We start from the raw sequence: 18612 nt of genomic DNA on the forward strand, positions 1-18612 counted from the left end.
CACCAGATTAAGTGGTGACAGTGTGTTAATCCCACAGATTAAGTGGTGAAAGTGTTTTAATCCCACAGATTAAGTGGTAAAAGTGTTTTAATCCCACAGATTAAGTGGAAAAGTGTTAATCCCACAGATTAAGTGGTGAAGATGTTTTAATCCACCAGATTAAGTGATGAAAGTGTTAATCCACCAGATTAAGTGGTGAAGGTGTTTTAATCCCACAGATTAAGTGGTGAAAGTGTTTTAATCCACCAGATTAAGTGATGAAAGTATTAATCCACCAGATTAAGTGGTGACAGTGTGTTAATCCCACAGATTAAGTGGTGACAGTGTTAATCCCACAGATTAAGTGGTGACAGTGTGTTAATCCCACAGATTAAGTGGTGACTGTTAATCCGGTGTGTTGTGCCTCCAGTGGTTTGCGCTGGACGACGTGGCGTCCGGGAAGCTTCACCTCAAGCTGGAGTGGCTCTCTCTGCTTCACACGCCTCACAAGCTGGACGAGGTAAATTCCCCCCGTCATCTAATCCCGGCGTCTCGTCGCCACGCCCCCCCCCCCCCCCCTCAGATTATTCTTCCCGGGTTGTTTCCTTCAGGTTCTCGTCGGCACCAGGGCCGACCGCGGTCACGCCAACGACGGCCTGTCGTCCGCTCTGCTCATCGTTTTCCTCGACTCGGCGCGGAACCTCCCGGTGAGTCCCGGCGGCGGTAATCCCGCCGCTCGCCTCCGCTTGCAGATTATCGTGGTGTGGTGGGATTAAAATCACTGGTTTTCACTCGATCGTGTCTTTTTACGTCCAGATCGACTGAAACGTGGAGGAACGGAAACGTTTCATCATTTGAAATGAAATTAGATCTAAATGTGCTTCGTTTTCCTTCAAACACTCGTTTATTTACGTTCTAGTTTTCTTTCGTTGGTGAAAATAAGTTTTAATCTGAAGAAAGAGAAAGAAAAGAAAATATATTTTTTCAAGAAAATGTTTTAGGATTTATTCAAGATATTTTAACTCTGGAGGACAGAACTTCTCTTTTCAGCCTTTTCTTCCTCTTCCTCCTCCTTTTTCCTCCTCCTCTTCCTCCTCTCCCTCCTCATCTTCCTCCTCCATTTTCCTCCTCTCCCTCCTCCTCCTCTCCCTCCTCCTCTTCCTCCTCCTCCTCTTCCTCCTCCTCCTCTTCCTCCTCCTCCTCTTCCTCCTCCTCCTCCTCTCCCTCTCCCTCCTCCTCCTCTTTCCTCCTCCTCCTCCTCCTCTTTCCTCCTCTCTCCTCCTCTCCCTCCTCCTCCTCCTCCTCTCCCTCCTCCTCCTCTCCCTCCTCCTCTCCCTCCTCTTTTCTCTTCTCTCCTCCTCCTCCTCCTCCTCCTCCTCCTCCTCCTCCTCCTCTCCCTCCTCCTCCTCCTCTTCCTCCTCCTCTTCCTCCTCCTCTCCATCCTCTTCCTCCTCCTCCTCTCCCTCTCCCTCCTCCTCCTCTCCCTCCTCCTCCTCTCCATCCTCTTCCTCCTCCTCCTCTCCATCCTCTTCCTCCTCTCCCTCCTCCTCCTCCTCCTCCTCCTCCTCCTCCTCCTCCCAGAGTGTGTTCGAAGGCTCCCTGGGTAGTTCTGGATATTTGAAGGAGCGCCGTGCCGCCGGTCTGGTGTTCTGTGAAAACACGGCTTCTCTCTATCGGAGTTTGTTTGTGAGTTCCGGTTGTTTCCTGTTTCCCGTCGGCGGTTTGAGGAACGCCGGCGGCCGTGTCGTCGCCGGCTAGCTTAGCATGACGCCCCCGCCACCGCATGGCCCCGGACTCCTGCACGCCCTCATGTTTTCACCGAGTTTCAGTTTCAGGCTCCGTTTCCACGGCAACGATTTCACCACAAAACCTGGAACTGAACTCCGAAAACCAACCTTTTCTGAAGCTTTTCTGCCCCCTAGTGGCCCGACATGGGAGCTGATCGGCGTCCATAGAAATGGGTGTCGTTTTTCAAAACGTCGCCGTGTGTAGACGTGAAACTGTTCTGAAACGAAGCGTTTTAATGTGAAACGTTTTGTGGAAACGGGGCCTCAGACTCATTCTGATCAGTTTGATACTGATCACTTTGATCCTGAGCGGTTTGAGCTTGATCACTTTGATCTTGAACAGTTTGATCTTGATCACTTTGATCCTGATCGGTTTGATCTTGATCACTTTGACCTTGATCAGTTTGCTCTTGATCACTTTGATCCTGATCGGTTTGATCTTGATCACTTTGACCTTGATCACTTTGATCCTGATCACTTTGATCTGATCGGTTCTGCCGTCGAAGCCTCCGAGGGAAACCTGATCAATAAAGTACGTTTCTACCAATCTGATCATACATCAGCAGGAAATTCGGTTATGAACGAGTCAGCGGGTCAGTGTGCTCAGACACACACACACACACACACACACACACACACACACACACACACACACACACACACACGTTAAGGATAAAAAAGGTGATTTTTTTTTTTCTTTCCCGTGTCCTGGTGAGAGTATGACCGCGGTCCAACAGGTTTCTGCTGGTTCACTTCATCCATCCATCCATCCATCCATCCATCCATCCATCCATCCATCCATCCAGCCTGACTCCATCCCAGTAACAGTTGCTGACTAAGCGTAAAACTCCGTTTTGTCCTCTTCTGCTCGTCTCCATGTTTCCACTGAATCTTTTAATCTCATCATGTCGACTGTCTGAATTAACGAGGCGTCGGTGGGAATCGTCTTGAATGATGACATTAATTAACATGTGATCACTCATCTTGTCCCTGTCTGTGGTGCTGGTGTGTTCTTCCTCCCCCCCCACCCTCCTCCTCCTCCTCCTCCTCCTCCTCCTCCTCCTCCTCCTCCCTGCATGCTCCTCTTCTCTGAATCACCTGCTGTGTGTGTGTGTGTGTGTGTGTGTTTTGCTCTCTCCTGGTGTGTCCGGTGGGAAATCAAAGCGCAATCCATTAGAGATCAACCAGTCGGGGCTGAAGAGAACCTCGATCAGTAAAGCCATCAAGGTAACCGCCGTACAGAACCAGAACCAGAGCTAGAACCAGAACCAGGACCCGCTGGTTCCTCCTCCAGTTCTCACCGTGGGGGGTCTGTGGACTGGGTTCAGTACTCAGGTTGTACTTAAAGTTTCATGACATTTTAGATCTGCAGGGTATGTAGAAATTCATCAAATGTTCGAAATTAACTTAAAAGAGAAAGTACCTGGAACTTAAAAGGAAGAGAAATCTTAGAAAATAAAGAAATTGGACCAAAGTAAGGAAATGTTGCTTTTCAGAAAAGGTTCCAGATATGGAATTTTATTATTGTAAAACATACAGTAGGTTTTTTACAAAGCGATTAAAAGGTTTTTATTGAAATACAAAAACATGACATAGAACTTTGTTTTATTTAAATTTTAAATTTTTAAATTTTGTTTTGTTTTATTTAATTTCTTTTCGTTTATTTTTATTTTTATTTTATTTTTTTATAAAAAAATGTTTTAAATATTTTTAATTTTACATTTACACTTAATTTATTTTAAATATTGAATTTTAGGTTTTGAGGAATCTAACTATCAGCGCGAGTCCTCTTGGACTTTGTTGTTATTTCTATTTGACATTTTCAGTTTTTCTTTTCATTTTCAGTAGAAACACATCAGAATTAAGAGAAAATCAGGTTCAGCTCCAGTAAACACTGGAACATGAGAAATTAAAACACTTTAGTGTCGTTTTAACAATAAAGCTCGACTCCAAAATTAACGTTTTGTTTAAAGAGTCATTCTGGAATTGAACCGTGAAACAAAGAAGGAAGCGTTTGATTTCTGTCAATTTGTCCCACATTCAATAAATGGAGGCGGGAGTCGGCACTCTGCCACGGGGGGGGGGCACCACCGGGGGGCTCTGCCACCGGAGGGAGGGGGGGGGGCTCTGCCACCGGAGGGAGGGGGGGGGGCTCTGCCACCGGAGGGAGGGGGGGGGGCTCTGCCACCGCCATTTACTGACTGGACTCCACTAACCACCACTAACAAAGTGTTGTAAATAACAGCATCGTTGTTGTTTGTCCTCCTGGTCAATACTTCCTGGGACATTTAGTTTCCGTCTCCGGTTCTTTTCTCTGACCTTTTATCAAAGACTGTCCTCAGAGACCAGAGGAGACATGAAGACTGTCCTCACAGAGACCAGAGGAGACATGGAGACTGTCCTCACAGAGGAGACGTGACGACTGTCCTCACAGAGACCAGAGGAGACATGACTGTCCTCACAGAGACCAGAGGAGACATGACTGTCCTCAGAGACCAGAGGAGACGTGAAGACTGTCCTCACAGAGACCAGAGGAGACATGAAGACTGTCCTCACAGAGACCAGAGGAGACATGACTGTCCTCAGAGACCAGAGGAGACATGACGACTGTCCTCACAGAGACCAGAGGAGACATGAAGACTGTCCTCTCATAGCAGAGACCAGATGTCCTCACACAGAGAAGACAGACGTCCAGTAGAAGCAGTCTTCCCTCGTCTCCTCGTCACATAAAGAAACGAGTCTCATGTTGGATCTTTATAGATTTTAGGAGTAGAAGTGAAGAAGACGAGTCGTTTCTTCTTCTGCTTTGTGAAACTTGTTGTTGTTGTTCTTCTTCTTCTTCTTCTTCTTCTTCTGAAGTCGGGGAAGAAAGTGACGAGTGACCCGAACCCACTGGTCCAGTTCAGCGTGGGACACAAGTCCTACGACAGCAAGGTGTGTGTGTGTGTGTGTGTGTGTGTGTGTGTGTGTGTGTGTGTGTGTGTGTGTGTGTGTGTGTGTGTGTGTGTGTGTGTGTGTGTGTGTGTGTGTGTGTGTGTGTGTGTGTGTGTGTGTGTGTGTGTGTGTGTGTGTGTGTGTGTGTGTGTGTGTGACACACAAACACACAAAAAGAACAAAAGTGAGATTTACACTCTACTTCATTTCTAGATTTTTCGAAGGTATATCTTGTTTACAGTTTATTTTTAATTCTGCCGAACTTTAAGGTGTGTAACTTAAAACAAACAGTATATTTTATATATTTATTTATATATCTTCTATATATAGAATCACAGTGAAGCTGCTGAGACGCTTCAATGTTTGACTTCCTGAGTGTGTGGCTGTCTGCAAGAGGCTCCGCTCTTATTTTGAAAATTCTGGAAACTTCAAAGAAAACCTCGCTTTGCTAGCAAATGAACCGGTTGTTTTTGTTTCATTAAAATGAGCTTCAGCTTAGAGTCGTTTTAGTTTTGTGACGTTTTCATCCTGTGAATGAATGAATGAATGAATGAATGAAAGCTTTTAGATTGAAAAGTTCAATTCTGATCGCTGCTCATTTCCTGTCCCAGATCAAGTACAAGACCAACGAGCCGCTTTGGGAGGAAACTTTCACTTTCCTCATCCACAACCCCAAAACCCAACAGCTGGATGTCGAGGTACGACCACGTCCTGCCTCTTTCACAGTAAAAGTCCCAGAATAATCCCTGGTGTTTCACAGTAAAAGTCCCAGACTAAACCCAGTTATTTCACAGTAAAAGTCCCAGACTAAACCCAATAATTTCACAGTAAAAGTCCCAGACTAAACCCAGTTATTTCACAGTAAAAGTCCCAGACTAAACCCAGTTATTTCACAGTAAAGGTCCAAGACTAAATGCAGGTATTTCATAGTAAAAGTCCCAGACCAAACCCAGGTATTTCACAGAAAAAGTCCCAGACCAAACCCAGTTCTTTCACAGTAAAAGTCCCAGACTAAGCCCAGTTCTTTCACAGTAAAAGTCCCAGACCAAATCCAGGTATTTCACAGTAAAAGTCTCAGACTAAACCCAGTTATTTCACAGTAAATGTCCCAGAATAAACCCAGTTCTTTCACAGTAAAGGTCCCAGACTAAACCCAGTTCTTTCACAGTAAAGGTCCCAGAATAAACCCAGTTCTTTCACAGTAAAGGTCCCAGAATAAACCCAGTTCTTTCACAGCAAAGGTCCCAGAATAAACCCAGTTCTTTCACAGTAAAGGTCCCAGACTAAACCCAGTTCTTTCACAGTAAAGGTCCCAGATTAAACCCAGTTCTTTCACAGTTTCCCTCATTTCAAGCTGAACATACTGTTTATCGGGGAAGACCCCCCCCCCCCCCCCCCCTCCCCCCCCACGTGTGTCTCTGCTGGTCCTCCCCTGGGCGTGTCCTCTGAGTCTGTCCCCCCCGGTGTCTTCAGGTGAAGGACGAGAAGCACGAGTGTTCTCTGGGGACGCTGTCGGTTCCTCTGGCGTCGCTGCTGGAGGCGGAGGACATGACGCTGAATCAGCGTTTCCCGCTGAACAACTCGGGGCCGAGCTGCACGCTGAAGATGAAGATGGCCCTGAGGGTAAGATGGCCGCCTGACCTCCGTCCCTCCGGAGACGACCGCCGCTCACCCCTTCCCCCCCTTGGCTCCGCCTCCTTCCAGGTCCTGTGCGTGGACAAGGACGCCTCCTCGTCCCCCGGCTCGGCGCCGTCCTCGGTTCAGGTGCGCAAGTCCAGCTCCTCCAGCGACGCCCGGCGGCCCTCCGCCTCCGCCGAGCCGCCCAAGACGCCCGGCGCCAACCGGCGCCGCGAGTCCGAGGACTACGCCGGGGGCGGGGGAGGGGCAGGGGGGCGGAGCCTGGCGGACGCCGGGGGGAGCGGCTCCAGCCTCGCCATCGGCGGCTCCCAGACGCACCTGTCCGGGGGCAAGGAGCCGACGCCCAGCATCGCCTCGGACGTGTCCAACCCGTACGCGGCGCAGGAGCTGCAGCAGCGGCTGCATCAGATGCACAAGTTCGTGAAAAACTGACATTTAACCTCTCCGCTAGCGAACCGTCGCAATTTTTAACCACAAAACCTCCGCAGGTCAAATCCTCGCAGACACACGAGCAGCTCAAAGCTTTAATACATAGATAATTACTTTATTCATCCCCGAACGGAAATTGTCTTGTTGCAGCAATCTGGTACATAGAATATTATAAAATACAATAGAATAGTTATAAAAATATCTGGGTATAAGACATAAAGTAAAACACAAAACGGAACACGGGCACTTAGAAATAAGACGAGATCAAAGCAAGATAATAAATAGCAAGGTGCAGTGGCAGCCATTAGAAGTAGGTATTATATAATAATAATAATAACAATAATACAGGTAATAACAATGTGTAATAGTGTATAATACTTGTGTATAGTACTACTAATAATGGTAGCAGTAATATAACAATATATATATATCAGTAATAATAATAATAATAATACCAATGGTATTAGTGTACTTGCACATGTATAAATATATGTATATGTACATGCAATATGCCATATGAAATATGTGATATAATATAAGTATCAATGTAATTTAGTCCAGGTGGTGACAGAGGCTCTGACGGAGATAGAAGGGTTCAAAAGTCTTATTGCTGCGGGGAGGAAGGACTTCCTGTAAGGTTCCTTAGAGCAGCAGGTTCAATCAGTCTGTTGCTGAAGCTGGTCTCCAGCTGGTCCAGTGTTAATGTTAATATTATTATTATTATTATTATTATTAATAATACATTTTATTTGGAGGAGTCGTCCAAGTCACCTTACAAAAAAGAAAAGTTTCTCTTTAATACATTGGTTTCTATGGTGGAGCTGCATATCTGGACTGCTCTCTGCTGCCACCGGCCATTGAGGTCAATTCAGTGGTCAGTCGGTGTAACTGCAGGCAAATTTCCTCTGAATCAAAGATGGCGGACAAACAGCTCCCCCTGCTGGTGTAATCCTGTCAATCCGTCTGGACCAGAAGAGTCCGACTGGTCAAAAATAAATAAACCTGATGATAAAACATGAAGGGGAGAATATTATCTGTTTGGAATATTTGATTTTTATGTCCAATATCTTATGTTAACGTCTTTGTTCTTCTAATTTCAGCTCATCGGTAATGAAAATAATCTCTGAAAATTTAATAAGATGAAATACTTATTTTTTTTAATATATTTCATGACTGAGTTTCTAACGATCACGTTTGATGTGGGAAAACTTCTAAAAGCATTTTTTTTACATAAACTAAATCTGCATGTGAAGGAAATTAAAAACTAAACATTGAAAATATTCAGTCTTTCATTCAGTTTAATGGAATTTAAAGGAGCAAATGTGTAAAAGTTTAAACAATTTCACCAAAACTATTAAATGTTTGATTTATGGGTTTTTTGCAGCAGGAAGTGTTGCTTCCTAATGTTTTACGTTATTCTTGTAGAACCTGATTTCCAAATGTTTTGCTAGATTTTATCGTCTGACATGAAAGTGTTTTTCCTTTGAACTTGATGCTGCTGCTCTCTGGCGCCCCCTGGAGGAGGAACCAGAGAGCTGCAGCCAGTTAGCATGTAGCTTAGCGATGTGATGTTCTCCCCCCCCCCCCCCACAGTGGCTCCGGCCCCAGTTATTACCCCCTGGGGGAGATCGAGCTGTCGGTGCGTCACTCCCCCCAGAGGAACAAGCTCATCGTGGACATTCACGCCTGCAGGTAAAGAACCGACGCCTCTGCCTGGTTCTAGTCCCGGGTTAGGATTAATGACGGTCTGAGCCTGGTTCTCCACAGGAACCTGATCGCCTTCAGCGAGTCGGGTTCCGACCCGTACGTCCGGCTCTACCTGCTGCCCGACAAGCGGAGGTCCGGACGCAGGAAAACCCACACCTCCAAGAAGACCCTGAACCCGGTCTACAACCAGACGTGAGTCCTCGTGTTCTCCGGACGTTCTCCTCATGTTCTCCTGATGTTCTTCTCATGTTCTCCTCGTGTTCTCCTCACGTTCTCCTGACGTTCTCCTCTTGTTCTCCTCTTGTTCTCCTGACGTTCTCCTCGTGTTCTCCTGATGGTCTCCTCGTGTTCTTCTGATGTTCTTCTCATGTTCTTCTCATGGTCTCCTGATGTTCCCCTGATGATCTCCTCATGTTTTCCTCATGTTCTCGTGTTCTCATGTTCTCCTCATGGTCTCCTGATGTTCCGCTGATGTTCTCAAGTTTTCCTCATGTTTTCATGTTCTTGTGATGGTCTCGTGTTCTCCTCGTGTTCTCCTCGTGTTCGCCTCATGTTCTTCTGATGGTCTCCTCATGTTCTCCTCGTGTTCTCCTCATGTTCTCCTCATGTTCCCCTGATGTTCTCGTCGTGTTCTCCTGAGCTGAAGTTTTCATGTTCTTATGTTCTCATGTTCTCTTCATATTCTCCTGACGTCTTCCTGATGTTCTCCTCATGTTCCCCTGATGTTCTCATGTTCTCCTGACATTCTCCCGATGTTCCCCTCATTTTCTCCTCATGTTCTCCTGACATTCTCCTCACGTTCTCCTCATGTTCTCCTGACATTCTCATCATGTTCTCCTTATGTTCTCCTGACATTCTCATCATGTTCTCCTCATGTTCTCCTCATGTTCTCATCATGTTCCCCTGATGTTCTCCTGACATTCTCCTCATGTTCTCCTGACATTCTCCTCATGTTCTTCTCATGCTCTCCTGACGTTCTCCCGATGTTCTCCTCATGTTCTCCTGAGCTGAGTTCTCCATGTTCTCCCTCAGGTTGGAGTTCAGCGTGTCGCTGGCGGAGCTTCACAGACGGACTCTGGACGTGGCGGTGAAGAACGGCGGCGGGTTGCTGTCGAAGCACAAGGGTCTCCTGGGAAAGGTGCTCGCTCGTCGCCGTGACGACGGCCGTTTAGGAACCGTTGAGACGTCGTGTTCGATGTGGCAGAACAAACGTTCCAGCTGCAAAACAAAACACATGATTCTAATGTTCAAACTGAGACGTTTTAAAATTTTGGTAAAAAAACAACAGATTTTGATCTCTGAGACATTTAAAAATAAAAAGTTGGGACAAGAACAAGAAAAAGGCACAAACGTTCCATCGTTGTTGGAAAATGAGTCTCATCTTTGTAGTCGTTTTGCTTCTCATGCAACTTGTCTGACAAAATAGACCCGTAGGTACCAAGTGTGGCCACTAGGTGTCACTGCAGCACGACCATTACCGTATTTCACTGAAGTGTCACCAAAAAGAAAAATGTCCAGAATTTAAAGTGAAAAAAACAAAATGCGCATCAGAAAGAATCCAGTGAGAAAAGACACTTTTTAAAAAAAAAAATTCTTGTTCACGTTCATAGATTTGTTCTCGTAGTGAATCTCTTGTTTCTGTTTGTTTTTGTCGTCCCTTCAGGTTCTGGTGGATTTGACTCGTGAGGACATTTCCAGAGGCTGGAGGCTGTGGTCAGTCGTTTCACACTCGCATTTCTGAATTATCAGGATTTATGGAGGAAATTCAGGAGGAAAAAAATAGAGAGAATTACTGAAACTTTCCTCCCAAACGGCAGGTTTTCACGAATTATGTGAGAATTTCAAATATTTCTCTTCAAGTTTAGGAAGTGAAAATTACAGAATCTGTACAAAGAGTCCGGGAGCGGTGTTTGTATTTTCTTTGAACAAAGACTTCAGAATCTAGAGCTACGCTCGGTAGAGCACAGTGTTTCGCCAACGCCGAGTTAGCATCGCTAGCCCGATAGCCATTAGCTCATATCAATGCTAACTAGCCTGTCGGGTAGCTACAGTGTGAAGCTCTGAGCAGGGAGCGTCTCCATGGCGACAGACGCTGATCTCCTTTGATCTCTATGAAGTTCCTCTCTCATCCGCTTTGTATGGGACATTTTTCACAGTTTTTTGGGGATTTATTCGTAAGCGGTTAAACGTTAACGTCCCAAAATGTGATGGATTGATCCTTGGATGATGAGAAATAATGCGATTCGGTTTAACAGTTTTTTGCAAAAAGCAGGTAAAATACATCCTCCTATACAAACCAGTGAACGATAGCCACACGCAGACAGAAACAAAATAGTACAAACCTTTAAATCGGCAGGTTCAGACATGAAAATTCGTTTTTGCAGGTTTTGTTTGAAGAAAGTTTTGCGTTTACAAGACAAGCTTTCTGAAAACGACGTGTGTCTCCGGTGGTCTGCAGGTACGAGCTGAGCGAGGACGGCATGGCGAAGCCTCAGCTGTGAGGGGGCGTCGCCCTCGCCGGCGCCGTGGCCCCGCCCACATCCCGACCCGTCTTTAAACGTCACGGCCTCTGAGGCGGAGAGACGCAGCTTCCTGACGCTCATTCAAACACATCAGTCGCATCCAAACTTCCCCTTTAAAGAAGTGACGGCAGCAGGCCGGGAGAGGTCACATGACCCGGGAGGGGGGGGGAGGGGGCGGGGCTCCGGGGTTCCTGTTTTAGTCACGGTTGGAGCGTTCCCGGGAAAATGCGATGTAAATAATGCTGGAAATAAGAGAAGTGTGTGTGTGTGTGTGTGTGTGTGTGTGTGTGTGTGTGTGTGTGTGTGTGTGTGTGTGTGTGTGTGTGTGTGTGTGTGTGTGTTGGAACACGAGATTCGGGGGCGGAGACGGAACCTGAGCTAATATTCCAAAATCAATTAATCACTTTATTCCAACATCCAGACTTGATCTGACTCTTTCAACCTGCTAATTCAAACACGTAGTTTTAAATCGTTGACTTTCCAAAACCTGCACTTGTAAATCTCAATATTCAACATGTTCCACCTTGTTTTTCTTAATTACGCACAAAAACTCCCAAGTTTAAGTTGTTATATAAACTAGGCTGGCTAATATTTAGGGGGAAAAATCAACAAAATGCTTTTATCGGCTGACGTCATTTTTGTCACATTTGGACTTTCATCTAATTTAATTTAACTGTTTATGACTTCATTGAGTTTATTTCCATTTCCCATGATTCTCTTGGTAAAAGTGACGATGAGACTCAACAAAACCTCTTGGAAGTTACGGAAAACTCACTTCAAAGCACTTCTAAATATCAATATTTAATACCCACATAAATTTCAAGTTATACCATGTTGCTGTACTTTCCAGAGCTAGCTTAGCTGTTTCCACGCCGTACGCTATGCTAAGCTACGCTGACAAGCCGCCGGTGTCGTTATCAAGCAGGCAGCGGACGTTTTCATTATAAAAATGGATTTTTAAAATGGTTTAAAAAAAACAAAGATCATCTTCCTCATGTAGCCACTGTGTGTAGAACGTTAAGGTCCCACCTGGTGGCCGTACGGGGAACTACACCCGACAATCATTCCCTCCCCCTGTGAGTCGATCAAACATCAGGCTTCCTAACATTAAATTAATGTTTATTATTTAAAATAAAATAACAGGATTCTTTCCATTTCTTGCTGTCGTCCGAATTGAAACTTTTTTTTTTAAATCAACTTTGGTCTTAACTTTTTTTGTTGTTTTTTTTTTTTTTTTACACAAAATGGCTTTTATCTGAGTTTGTGTTGAGTTTTCTGTACATACACGTCATATTAATCCCTGCTTTGGCTTGCAGGGCGTTCAGAAGGGATTTGCACCGAGACCCGCCAGGCGCCGCTCTGGAGCTTTAAACATTCGGATTAAACACGTTTATTAAGCGCAGCCAAGCAGCGGCAGCTTAGTGACCCTGTAGACGATCTTTATGTTCGTATCACGCTCAGAGAAAGTATTTTACATATTCGACTTGTGTGCAAACTGCGTTTTATGTCTTTCTTTGTTGTTGTTACTTTGCGTTTTTCCTGCTCGTTGTTTTGTTTGCTGAGAAACGATGGAGTCTTAAAACGGGGACGAACGAGGGAAAGATGGCCGCCGCTTCTCCGTCTTCTTAATTTATCTGGTGCCTTAAAGAGTCCCCCCCCCACCACCCCCCCCCCCCCCCCCCCCCCCACAAGAAATGTCTCCTAAATGTCTTTTAACTGAATAAAGAGCTTTAGCTGGCTATAGCAGCATGGAGCCTGGTGCAGCTCTCGGTTCTTCTCCACGTTCTACACTTCTTTACTTTGACAAAACTTCATGTTCTATATATTATGTTTGAATTGAAATGTAATACACGAGTGTCCGCCGTGGGGAAGACTCTCCAGGTCCTCTGGTGTCCTCACACACTCCAAAACGATATACTTATAGTCGTTCAAATCAGTACGTCGCTCGTCTTCGCCTCATCACAGGAAGTTAGTCTTATTTTAACTCTTACAGTGATTACAGTGTTTTAATTTCTCTAACCAGCAGATGACTCGTTCTATCTGTTTTTAATCACATTATACGCAGCAGTCCGAACAGCTCGAGTAGTTTATACCTTGTCTGACGTCTATTTTATCAATAAACCTCTTGATCTCCTGGTGGGAACCTTCTGAGTGACCTGTGACCTGGAGGCTAGAGGGGGGGTGTCTAGAGGGGGCTACTTAGGAGGAAGGATACCTAGAGGTGGGGTACCTAGAGGGGGTTACGTAGAAGGAAAGATACCTAGAGTTGGGGTATCTAGAGGGGGGTTACTTAGGAGGAAGGATGTCTAGAGGGGGGTATCTAGAGGGGGGTACTTAGGAGGAAGGATGTCTAGAGGGGGGGTATCTAGAGGGGGGTTACTTAGGAGGAAGGATGTCTAGAGGGGGGTATCTAGAGGGGGGTACTTAGGAGGAAGGATGTCTAGAGGGGGGTATCTAGAGGGGGTTACTTAGGAGGAAGGATGTCTAGAGGGGGGGTATCTAGAGGGGGTTACTTAGGAGGAAGGATGTCTAGAGGGGGGTATCTAGAGGGGGTTACTTAGGAGGAAGGATAACTAGAGGTGGGGTACCTAGAGGGGGTTACCTAGAAGGAAGGATGTCTAGAGTTGGGGTATCTAGAGGGGGTTACCTAGAAGGAAGGATACCTAGAGGTGGGGTACTTAGAACGAAGGATGCCTAGAGGTGGGGTATCTAGAGGGGGTTACTTAGGAGGAAGGATACCTAGAGGTGGGGTACTTAGAACGAAGGATGCCTAGAGGTGGATACTTAGAAGGAAGGATACCTAGAGGTGGGGTATCTAGAGGGGGTTACTTAGGAGGAAGGATACCTAGAGTTGGGGTATCTAGAGGGGGGTACTTAGGAGGAAGGATGTCTAGAGGTGGGGTATCTAGAGGGGGGTACTTAGAAGGAAAGATACCTAGAGTTGGGTATCTAGAGGGGGGTTACTTAGGAGGAAGGATGTCTAGAGGGGGGTATCTAGAGGGGGTTACTTAGAAGGAAGGATACCTAGAGGTGGGGTACCTAGAGGGGGTTACTTAGAACGAAGGATGCTAGAGGTGGGGTACCTAGAGGGGGTTACTTAGGAGGAAGGATACCTAGAGGTGGGGTACCTAGAGGGGGCAGATAGAGGTGGAATACCCGGGGGAGGGAGGGGATCTGGGGGGGGGGAGGGGTCGTCAGGGGTAAAAGAGTAAGGCCTTCAGAAAGAGGAGCTCAAGAAGCAGACTGAGGTTTTTATCTGTCTGAGCAGCGTCGCTGCCGCCTCAAACACCGAGCAGCAGGAGAGGAAGCGACACAAAGCCTCAGCTGCCCCCCCCCCACCCCCTCCTTCCCCCCCCCCCCCCCCCCCCCCCCCCCCCCCCCCCTGCCACCCTTTTACAGGCTCGGCTGCTGGAACCATGGTAGCCTAATCAAGGCGCTGGAATGCCGCTCCGGACCTCCGCCGCACGCTGTGAGGCAGGGCGTAAGTAAACCGTCTTATCTGGACTCTTCTAATAACCAGCGGATAGAAAAGCGCCTGAAAAGCCGCGGGAGTTCCTGGTCGGTCCGCACTTCCTCCAACCACCTTGTGGAAACCATTCAGACGCGTCAATATCTGAAGTTTAACATTTGTACATCAATTATTTGTTCCACTTCGGTGACTGGAAGCGAGGAAGACGTTGCTCAGGAGAAACGACCATCACAGGGTTTAAAATGTCCAGATTAGCACATTTATTTACACAAAAATCAGAATTAGAATCCATCATTTTCACAGAATCGACTGCAGGTTTGACGTGCGAAATGGCGGGAGCGGCTCCGAGTCCGCTGCCGAGTCCAGCGGTTCTTCAGGACGCCGGACAGCCAGTCCAGACCTTCGTACAGACCGTCTCCGTTGGTGGCGCAGGTGGCCTGGATGTACCAGGGTCCGGTTCCTCAGGGTGTGGAGGTCCCATCTTGTCCGTCAGCTCCGACGCCGTCATGGCGTTCGGAAGGTCCTGTGAACACGGAGGGACAGAGTCAGAGTTTCCCCGGGTCGTCTCAATGCTCTCAATCTGGACTGGAAAGCAATCAATGGGATAAGATCAGTGATTTTCCAGTTTCAGTTCCAGTTAATCTTCCAGGAGCAGGAAAATGAATACGAACACGTCAACTACAGTGAGAAGCCGCATTCCTGAAAGAATCTAAGATATCCCCAACCAACTACCGTGCCTCTTTTAACCAGCACTAACCAACTGTCACTGACCTCTGCTCTGACCTTTACTAACCACTAGTCATCATGAGCCAGCGCTAACCAACTAGCTTCTTTTAACCGTCGTGAACAAACTTAACATTGCCAACCTCTAAACCTCACGACAATAGAAGCTGCACCCTCTTCTGCCCTGGAGGCAGACAGGTGTGACACACACACACACACACACACACACACACACACACGAACACACACAAATAGAATCATAACTTGTGCAGTACCAGGGGTCACCTCCGGGGGTCCAGCAGTGTCAGCAGGAGACTTATTTTCTATAGTTCACCAGGTCCTCAGAGTGCGAGTCAAAGTTCAGGCTGTGGGCCCCACAAGGGTAGGAAAACCAGAACGCTCTCACTCACTTATACACACACGTACACACACACACCTACTCACACACACACACACACACACACACGAGTCTTTCAGGACCGACCTGTTTGTTGGCGAACACTAACAACGCGGCGTCTCGCAGCTCGTCCTCTGCCAACATCCTCACCAGCTCCTCTCGAGCCTCGTGGATTCGCTCGCGGTCGTTACTGTCCACCACGAAGATCAGACCTGAAACACACCCAGCTGTTGAGGGGGAAGGTTCTGTGGGGGCTGGGGGGGGGGGGGGGGGGGGTGTACGTCGTACCCGGACGTACCCTGGGTGTTCTGGAAGTAATGGCGCCACAGCGGGCGGATCTTGTCCTGACCGCCGACGTCCCACACGGTGAAGGAGATGTTCTTGTACTCCACGGTCTCCACGTTGAACCCTGAGGACGGGGGGGGGGGGGGGGGGGGGGGGGAAGGGGGGGTCAACAAGACACTCTCACCTGCGAGGGGGAAGTTCAGCCGTGTGCCTCCGAGTGGACTCACCGATGGTGGGGATGGTGGTGACGATCTCGCCCAGCTTGAGCTTGTAGAGGATGGTGGTCTTCCCGGCGGCGTCCAGACCCACCATGAGGATCCTCATCTCCTTGTTCCCAAACAGCCTCTTTAAGAGATTCCCCATGACGGCGACTGACGACGGAGCCGGCGAGCACACAGACTGCCGTGTGACCCAAGCGCACACACACACACACACACACACACACACACACACACACACACACACACACACACACACACACACACACACAGTGGGGGTGTCGCCCGGAAAGACGATTACGAATCCATCTGACAGATGAGTCATAGAAACCTGAAATACAAGATGGAGTGCACGCCCCGCGGCCCGGCAGCGTCTCCGGGACAGGAGCCGATTGAGCAGCCGCCTGCCGCTTGGTTAGCTGCTGCTGTTTGTTAGCTGCTGCTGTTTGTTAGCTGCAGCTGTTTGTTAGCTGCAGTAGTTTGTTAGCTGCAGCTGTTTGTTAGCTGCAGTAGTTTGTTAGCTGCAGCAGTTTGTTAGCTGCAGCTGTTTGTTAGCTGCAGCTGTTTGTTAGCTACAGCAGTTTGTTAGCTACAGCAGTTTGATAGCTGCAGTAGTTTGTTGGCTGCAGCTGTTTGTTAGCTTCAGCTGTTTGTTAGCTGCAGCTGTTTGTTAGCTGCAATAGTTTCTTAACATGAACACTGGGAGAACATTCTAGTGGACAAACAACCAAGTTGGATTGTTATTATGGTGACTGTCAAAATAAAACCACCAAGTTGGATTGTTATTATGGTGACTGTCAAAGTAAAACCACCAAGTTGAATTGTTATTATGGTGACTGTCAAAATAAAACCACCAAGTTGGATTGTTTTTATGGTGACTGTCAAAATAAAACCACCAAGTTGGATTGTTATTATGGTGACTGTCAAAATAAAACCACCAAGTTGGATTGTTATTATGGTGACTGTCAAAATAAAACTACCAAGTTGGATTGTTATTATGGTGACTGTATTTAATTTAATTTAATTTAATTTAATTTAATTTAATTTAATTTAATTTAATTTAATTTAATTTAATTTAATTTAATTTAATTTAATTTAATTTAATTTTACTTTACTTTACTTTACTTTACTTTACTTTACTTTACTTTACTTTACTTTACTTTACTTTACTTTACTTTACTTTACTTTACTTTACTTTACTTTACTTTACTTTACTTTACTTTACTTTACTTTGCTTTGCTTTGCTTTGCTTTGCTTTGCTTTGCTTTGCTTTGCTTTGCTTTGCTTTGCTTTGCTTTGCTTTACTTTGCTTTACTTTACTTTACTTTACTTTACTTTACTCTGCACAGGCTTGTAATAGTTTATTTTCAGTCTATCACAGACTCCATGTTTGTTGGGGCATCGTGTTCACAGTCTTGTGAAACACAAAAGACTTCACAGCATTAAACAAAAATATATATAAAAAAAAAAAGATCAAAGCTCAAAGCGTTTGGCGTTCAGGCTGGATGTGTGTGGGTGTGTGAGCAGGTCACAGCCTCTCATTGTGGCACCGGTTGAATTTTAACCCGGGTCAAACTATGCCGGCTCCGCCCAGCAGGGGGGGCACCAGGAGAAAGAGAGAGAGGGGGGGGGAGGGGGGACGGCGGCGGGGGGGAGGACCACACAGCGAAGCCTCGTAATGCTCCTCCGTCTGCAGCCGTAATTTGTGGTTTAAAGCGGCTGAACGCCTTTCAGCACATCTTCACAGGAAGCGCAGGGTTTTTTTTAACGTGCGTGAAGGAGTTTCCTGCAGGCGGCCAATCACAGCCCTCCGTCTGACTCAAAGCTCCAAAGCTGTGCTGTCATTTAGCATTAAGAATCTGACGCACGTTAGTAATTAATGCTCAGAGGGAAGGAGGGGGGGTGGGGGGAAAGCAAAAAAGCCTGGCGGTGCACAAACAACACAGTCTGATCCTGATCTGGGAAACACTGCAGATCACTACCAGTAACTACTGCAGTAACTATTACAGTAACTATTACGGTAACTTTCATTACTCTCCGGGTAACGATCGGCGCCGGGTTATGTAGCTCTGGGCCGGATCGACCGGGAGCAGTGGAAACAGGTAGAAACCTGATCGAACGCCTGGAAACTGAAGTCTGAGTCTCGCTGACACACAATGAAACACGGAAATCAGCACCGAGTGCCGTCGCCATGGAAACGGGCCCAAAACACAACCTCGCTTTTTCGCTGATGCTGATTTTCTATGTCGGATTATACTGGTTATGCTGGTTATACTGGTTTATATTGGTCTGACACTGGTTTATATCGGTCTGACACTGGTTTATATTGGTCTGACACTGGTTTATATCGGTCTGATACTGGTTTATATTGTCATAATACTGGTTTACATTAGTCTGATACTGGTTTATATTGGTCTGCTTCTGGTTTATATTGTCATAATACTGGTTTATATCAGTCTGATACTGGTTTATATTGGTCTGATACTGGTTTATATTGTCATAATACTGGTTTATATCAGTCTGA

The 18612-nt window shown here is 46.6% G+C and overlaps 2 protein-coding genes across 4 annotated transcripts in view; one reads left to right on the forward strand and one right to left on the reverse strand.

Moving 5' to 3' along the window:
- esyt2a (extended synaptotagmin-like protein 2a) overlaps positions 1-12741 on the forward strand; it is a 33981-nt gene extending 21240 nt beyond the window's left edge. Inside the window, exons 13-24 of one of the 3 annotated variants that reach the window (XM_080503275.1) lie at positions 410-499; positions 591-686; positions 1561-1665; positions 4626-4700; positions 5312-5398; positions 6174-6323; positions 6405-6754; positions 8361-8459; positions 8535-8666; positions 9507-9612; positions 10138-10187; positions 10933-12741. In XM_080503275.1, the coding sequence (XP_080359401.1) occupies positions 410-499; positions 591-686; positions 1561-1665; positions 4626-4700; positions 5312-5398; positions 6174-6323; positions 6405-6754; positions 8361-8459; positions 8535-8666; positions 9507-9612; positions 10138-10187; positions 10933-10975 (1383 nt within the window). In that variant the 3' untranslated portion in view covers positions 10976-12741. Of the gene's footprint in view, positions 1-409; positions 500-590; positions 687-1560; positions 1666-2930; positions 2994-4625; positions 4701-5311; positions 5399-6173; positions 6324-6404; positions 6755-8360; positions 8460-8534; positions 8667-9506; positions 9613-10137; positions 10188-10932 lie in introns of all 3 variants that reach the window. The other 2 variants (XM_080503276.1, XM_080503277.1) reach the window with 2 other exon arrangements.
- Positions 12742-14701: 1960 nt separating this feature from the next.
- On the reverse strand, positions 14702-16322 carry LOC308135358 (ADP-ribosylation factor 3-like). Its single transcript, XM_080503288.1, is given in 6 exon segments — positions 14702-14914; positions 14916-14939; positions 14941-14988; positions 15673-15797; positions 15884-15994; positions 16098-16322. Coding segments are annotated over 6 exon segments (612 nt in total). The 5' UTR covers positions 16234-16322; the 3' UTR covers positions 14702-14746.
- Between the last annotated feature and the right edge of the window lie 2290 nt (positions 16323-18612).

This window comes from Blennius ocellaris (genome assembly GCF_963422515.1).
Source record: "Blennius ocellaris genome assembly, chromosome: 10".
NCBI classification, from domain to species: Eukaryota; Metazoa; Chordata; class Actinopteri; order Blenniiformes; family Blenniidae; genus Blennius; species Blennius ocellaris.